Source organism: Hordeum vulgare, chromosome 7H (genome assembly GCF_904849725.1).
Source record: "Hordeum vulgare subsp. vulgare chromosome 7H, MorexV3_pseudomolecules_assembly, whole genome shotgun sequence".
Taxonomy (NCBI): domain Eukaryota; kingdom Viridiplantae; phylum Streptophyta; class Magnoliopsida; order Poales; family Poaceae; genus Hordeum; species Hordeum vulgare.
Genome location: NC_058524.1, coordinates 628,262,209 through 628,269,194, shown reverse-complemented (window position 1 = coordinate 628,269,194; position 6,986 = coordinate 628,262,209). Strand labels below are relative to the sequence as shown.

At 48.4% G+C, this 6,986-nt stretch overlaps 2 protein-coding genes across 2 annotated transcripts; both read left to right on the top strand.

Moving 5' to 3' along the window:
* The first annotated feature begins 733 nt into the window (after nucleotides 1-733).
* Nucleotides 734-1,914, top strand: LOC123410454 (26 kDa endochitinase 1). The gene has a single exon (XM_045103401.1). The coding sequence runs from the start codon at nucleotides 790-792 to the stop codon at nucleotides 1,747-1,749; it is 960 nt and encodes a 319-aa protein (XP_044959336.1). The 5' UTR covers nucleotides 734-789; the 3' UTR covers nucleotides 1,750-1,914.
* A 2,609-nt stretch (nucleotides 1,915-4,523) lies between these two features.
* LOC123410122 (26 kDa endochitinase 2) lies at nucleotides 4,524-5,459 on the top strand. The gene has a single exon (XM_045103010.1). It carries the CDS (start codon nucleotides 4,595-4,597, stop codon nucleotides 5,393-5,395), a length of 801 nt encoding a protein of 266 aa, XP_044958945.1. The 5' UTR covers nucleotides 4,524-4,594; the 3' UTR covers nucleotides 5,396-5,459.
* Nucleotides 5,460-6,986: the final 1,527 nt, after the last annotated feature.

Sequence of the window (6,986 nt, the reverse complement as noted above, 5' to 3'; positions counted from 1 at the left end):
TCGTCCTTCGTGTATGTTCGTGTGTATAGGTTGGGTCATTCCAATGTACGTTACTCTTCATCGGTGACGGTTGCAGCTCCGGTGCGCTGGTTTTATGGGGCATTAGCACGATAACTTTCTTACTATCTACTACAACAAATTTTGCTCGGCTATGAGTACGGATGGACGGCCATGGCAATCATGGGGGCACGCCTTCAAATCGATCCGGTGCTTGTACTCGTCCTAGATAATTTATGAATCTGAATGTATTTATTATTATTTTGTACGTTCGTTGTACTATCATGCATGATTGAAAATGAATAAATCAAAAGTTTCCCCGCATAGAAAAAAATATTGCTAGGTTGGCATGATCAAAGGAATCGCGAGACGCCAGGGACACACCCACGAAATCTAGCCCGAACGAGAGTGAGTAGTATGGACTCGTGCACGATTCTCCATTTCAACAGAAGGGAGAGAGTTGCGTTCCATGGACGCCCGTCCATGAATTCCCTGCGTCATCTATGGACTAAATTTCCACATGCGTGCATACCAGCACACGCTCTCGATCATGCATGCCCAACTGCTCGCCGCCGTACCTCTCGACCGGATCTAAGCCGCCAAGTTTGATCCGTCGATCGCATGACGATCGAGCAGGTAGATGGATAGACACACACAGGTCGATCATGGCGATCGAGTAGCTAGCGCGACACCTACATATATAAAGACGTGCACTCCCCACCGCTTCTGCCACACACACACACACCACTAGCTACACTTGGACCACAAGATATCGGTTCGTTGCCACGCACGATGAGAGCGTTCGTGTTGTTCGCCGTGGTTGCCATGGCGGCCAGCATGGCCGTCGCCGAGCAGTGCGGCTCGCAGGCCGGCGGGGCGACCTGCCCCAACTGCCTCTGCTGCAGCCGCTTCGGCTGGTGCGGCTCCACCTCGGACTACTGCGGCGACGGATGCCAGAGCCAGTGCTCCGGCTGCGGCGGCGGCAGCACGCCCGTCACGCCCACCCCATCGGGCGGCGGCGGCGTGTCCTCCATCGTCTCACGCGCCCTCTTCGACCGCATGCTTCTCCACCGCAACGACGGCGCCTGCCAGGCCAAGGGCTTCTACACCTACGACGCCTTCGTCGCCGCCGCATCCGCCTTCCGGGGCTTCGGCACCACCGGCGGCACCGACACCCGGAAGCGCGAGGTGGCCGCCTTCCTGGCCCAGACCTCCCACGAGACCACCGGCGGGTGGGCGACGGCACCGGACGGAGCTTTCGCCTGGGGCTACTGCTTCAAGCAGGAGCGTGGCGCCACCTCCAACTACTGCACTCCGAGCGCGCAGTGGCCGTGCGCCCCAGGGAAGAGCTACTACGGCCGTGGGCCGATCCAGCTCTCCCACAACTACAACTACGGGCCTGCGGGCCGGGCCATCGGGGTCGACCTCCTGCGCAACCCGGACCTGGTGGCCACGGACCCGACCGTGTCGTTTAAGACTGCGATGTGGTTTTGGATGACGGCCCAGGCGCCAAAGCCGTCGAGCCATGCTGTGATCACGGGCCAGTGGAGCCCATCAGGGACGGACCGGGCAGCGGGCCGGGTGCCCGGGTTTGGCGTGATCACCAACATCGTCAACGGCGGGATCGAGTGCGGGCATGGGCAGGACAGCCGAGTCGCCGACCGGATCGGGTTTTACAAGCGCTACTGCGACATCCTCGGCGTTGGCTACGGCAACAACCTCGACTGCTACAACCAGAGGCCCTTCGCTTAACTAATTAGTTATACATAACCCCGCACACAAAATTCAATAAGAGCATCAGAGCATGGGGTAAGTTGTAACTATGGTTACTTCTCCTGAGAATCTCAATAAACGCATCCAATATAGATGCTTTGGTATTGAGGTTTAGAAAAAATATTGGCTCATGCTTTGAGATCAACACTAAATGCTTCTTAAAGAGTTCAATTATACCTGGCCATCGCTCGGGCTGGGCCGGGATTCGGGTCGGGCTAGACCAAGCCCGACCTAAAAAACCTAGGCCCGAGCCAGGCCCGGCCCGACCGTCGGGCCTAGATATCAGGCCCATGCCCGGCCTATCGCTGCTTAATTTCGTCGGGCTTTGGGTCTCGGGCCGGGTCCCTTCCTTAAAACGCAAAAACAACAAGCCCATGCCCAGGCCTGGCCAATCGCTGCTTAATTTCGTCGGACTTTGGGCCTTGGGCCGAGCCCCTTCCCTAAAACGCAAAAACAACAAGCCCAGGCCCGGCCCGACAAACGCTTTGGGATCAAAATTCAGGCCCGAACCCGGCCCATGGGCAAGGTCGGACCGGGCCGGGCTGCCCATGGCCAGATATATGTTCAATCATGGCAACCGAGATACATCTAGGTCTAACTAGGTATAGTGCTTATGTTACCTAGCGATCAGGAGCAGATACGATATATATACATATATATGGACTCACTTGCCTTCTTATTCTCTTCAAAATTTTCACCGAGTCATCTAAATAATAGTGCTATCGGGTAGCTGGTAAGATGGCAGAATCGTCATTTTTTTTGTGAGATAGGATCCATAATTTCTTACAATGTTGTATGCTTTGTTATATATAAATCACCCTCCTCCCCTTGAGCGTCGTCACAGTTTCGTAGAGAGGCGATGGACCAAAAAATTAAGCTAGGGCGAAATCACCCCCTTCCGCTTGAGCATCGACCGCCTGCTTGGTCGACACCCGCCACCGCCGCCATGCTTGGTTTGGCCGAGTGCCCTAGTGCTAGGTTTGGCCGTGTGCGTTTCTTTTTGATCTGGGTCATGAACTACCTGTGCGAAACAATGCACCTCCTGTCTTGTGGCCCAGCAGCTCGTGGCCCATATGAACAGGGACACTATTTAGCCTAGCGGACGACTGAGCGGAAAATACATTTTGATTTGTTGTTGTATATGCATCCTGTATGAGGAATTTTTAACAATTAAACAAAACTCAAAATAGTACAGAACTATTTTTGGATTAAATTTGACTTTGTTTTACACTAGTATATAAAATTTCAAAAAAAAACCAACATTGACTTTTGGGCAAAAAAACAAAGTTTATTTGTTATTATAGGTCACTATTCACACTATTTTGACCAAACAATTTCTTTTTGAAAATTCGTCAAAGTGTAATTTTCGTTTTGTGGAATTTTTCTCACAAGTACAATGGAAAGCCAAGTTTATTTCAAAAATATTTTCAACATTTCTTAACTTTTTGTTGAATTGCTATATATTTTTTTACATATAGGGTGTATATAGACCTGGGAACCAAATGTTCACATCCACAACTGAGCCAGGGAGATGGGACACACACACGCACACGCACATAATCTTTTTTGCATAGATTAAGGTATGGCAGGCGCCACACGTTGAGTTGTTTTGTATGACTTTGTTCTTTGTCAGCGTCCTCTAGTTCTATGTTGGTGTTACTTACATGCATCTTAATTACTCCTATGTGTAGACTTGTTGTGCGTGTATCCCCTTGGCGCAATACTAAAAGTCAATAAAAAGAGAGTAGGGTGTTTTGGAGCTCCCCTATGCAATGCTACAGGCGCCCATTAACGATCCAGGGGCGTGCAGCGTCACTGGCATGGCCCGGCCCATTAGCGTGCTGCCCAGCTTTTCTTGATCTGTTTTTTTGTTGACCCAATAGAAAAAAACGCCATGATTTTCTCTTTGTTATGAAAATAAAAATATGAAATCAAATTTTACAGATTTAAAAAAAAGGTTCATCCATTTGAAAAAAAGTTCATATCTTTAGAAAAGGTTCATCAATTTGAAAAAAGTTCACTGAAACTGAAAAAAAACTTCATCAAACATTTAAAAAGTTCATTACATTTGAAAAAACGTCATAGAAATTAAAAAATCCATGTATTTTTAAAAAAAGTTCATTGAACTGGAAAAAAGGTCATAAATCTTGAAAAAGTTCATCAATTTGGGAAAAAAATCATCCATTTTTAAAAAGATATTCATCAAATTCATCCGGTTATGTTGGCAAATACATAACATACATGTTTGTGTGTGTACACAAAAAGTTTCATTTTTTTTGCATTATAGAAATATGATTTTTGAAAACGGGCACCGTGGTGCCCGTGCACCGTTTCATATTTTCGTAACTCTAGCTTGTTCCTGGATCGCCCTCCCCGGGGACGTTGTGACCAGCTATGGCCTCCCCGTCTTCTTTGGCTCGGTGCTATATGTGTTGAAATGGACTAACGTGCCAAAAAAAAATATATAATGGGAGGCACACACGTCGTCCATGGACTAAAATTCCATATGCGTGCATACTAGCACACGCCCTCGATCATACACGGCCAGCTGCTTGCCGCTGTACGTACCTCTCGATCGGATCTAAGCCAAGCCGCCAAGTTTGATCCGTTGATCGCATGACGATGTTGCTCTGGAAGGAAGCTCACGGAGAAGGTAGATGGATAGACACACACAGGTTGATCATGGCGATCGAGTAGCTAGGGCGACACCTACATATATAAAGACGTGCACTCCCCACCGCTTCTGCCACACACACACACACCACTACGACAGTAGCGTAAGCGTAACACCGAGTACGTACTGTGTGCTTTGTTGGCTCGCACAATGAGATCGCTCGCGGTGGTGATGGCCGTGGTAACCACGGTGGCCATGGCCATCGGCACGGCGCGCGGCAGCGTGTCCTCCATCATCTCGCGCGCACAGTTCGACCGCATGTTGCTGCACCGCAACGACGGCGCCTGCCAGGCCAAGGGCTTCTACACCTACGACGCCTTCGTCGCCGCCGCATCTGCCTTCCCGGGCTTCGGCAGCACCGGCAGCGCCGACGCCCAGAAGCGCGAGGTGGCCGCCTTCCTGGCCCAGACCTCCCACGAGACCACCGGCGGATGGGCGACGGCACCGGACGGGGCCTTCGCCTGGGGCTACTGCTTCAAGCAGGAACGCGGCGCCTCCTCCGACTACTGCACCCCGAGCGCACAGTGGCCGTGCGCCCCCGGGAAGCGCTACTACGGCCGCGGGCCCATCCAGCTCTCCCACAACTACAACTATGGACCTGCCGGCCGGGCCATCGGGGTCGATCTGCTGGCCAACCCGGACCTGGTGGCCACGGACGCCACTGTGGCGTTTAAGACGGCCATCTGGTTCTGGATGACGGCGCAGCCGCCCAAGCCGTCGAGCCATGCTGTGATCGCCGGCCAGTGGAGCCCGTCAGGGGCTGACCGGGCCGCAGGGCGGGTGCCCGGGTTTGGTGTGATCACCAACATCATCAATGGTGGGATCGAGTGTGGTCACGGACAGGACAGCCGTGTCGCCGATCGAATCGGGTTTTACAAGCGCTACTGTGACATCCTCGGCGTTGGCTACGGCAACAACCTCGACTGCTACAGCCAGAGACCCTTCGCTTAATTAATTAGTTATGTATTAATCTTGGCCCTCCATAAAATACAATAAGAGCATCATCTCCTATCTACATGCTGTAAGATGTAACTTTCGTTACCTTTTATGGGGAACATAACTAAGGCATCTCGTATAGATGCTTAATTTGCTACTGAATCTTACCAACAATATTGGCTCTTTGTTTCATATCAACAGTTTATGCCTTTTAAAGAGTTCAAAAATGACAATACAGATACCTCCGCCTTTATAAGTAGGTATTGTGCCTGTGATTTTCTATCAAATATGAACTAAAACCACGTACACCAAGAATTATGGAATGGAGGAAGTAACTTGTTTTGTTTAGAACCTAATATCACCCCTCCTTGACCGCTCGGTAGGGGGGACGGCCAGAGCTAACCCCCCCCCCCCCCCCCTAAGGACCAGTTTACTACTTTGCTCTTTTTTTTTCATTGCCATTAACATAAAAAAACCTAACAAAAACCAGGGAAACAACATAAGAATCTACAATTTTAATGAGTATGATTTTTTTAAATGACATGCTACTTTGTACGACCCTCATGCTAACTTAATAAAATGCCATGAATATTTTTTTTGCTTTATTTGTTCGATTGTGCAAGAATCCATAAAAAAATACCATGTTAGTCAAAAATAAATAAATTCCATGCCAATAAAAATAAATTGCCATCTTCTTACTAACAAAAAATGCAATCCTCTTGATCATAAAAGTGTCAGGTTCTCAATAATATAATTTTCATCCTATTAATAATGAAACTATCATCCTGCTAGTAATAAAAATGGCATGCTCTTAATCATAAAATTGCCATCGTTTTGACAATAAAAAATGCCATGTTATTAATTATCAAAAAGCCATGCTTAGTAAGAAATATTCCACTCTTTTAATAACTAAAATGGCATGTTATTAATTATTAAAAAGCCATGCTTAGTAAGAAAAAGTCCATCTTTTTAATAATTAACATGCCATATTATAAATTCTTAAAATGCCATGCTCTTAGTAATAACACTGCCATGTTTTTCATAGCATTTTCTGGAAATTTTAGACGACAAGTTTAGAAAAAAAAATATAGCCACAGAGGGCATCCTATAAATAACTCGCACTTTTGGCCTATTCCGGTCAGTTTTCTATGCTATTAGTCACTGATTTTGGGTCCCGCTGTGATCCGAACGTTTCGGGAACCGTGGGGTCCGGTTACGGGGAACTCGTGAAAACTCGCAGTTATGGCCTATTCCGGCCAGTTTTGTATGCTATTAGTCACTAATTTTGGGTCCCAATGTGAATGTTTCGTGAACCCTTGGGTCCGGTTACGGGGAACTCGTAAAAACTCACAGTTTTGTCCTATTCCGGCCAGTTTTGTATGCTATTACTCACTGATTTTGGGTCCCGCTGTGATCCAAACGTTTCGGAAACCTCGGGGTCCGGTTACACGGAACTCGTTAAAACTCACAGTTCTGGCCTATTCCCGCGAGTTCTGTATGCTATTAGTCACTGATTTTCGGTCCCGCTGGGGTCCGAATATTTCGGGAACCCTTGGATCCGGTTACGGGGAACTCGTAAAACCTCACAGATCTGGCCTATTCCCGC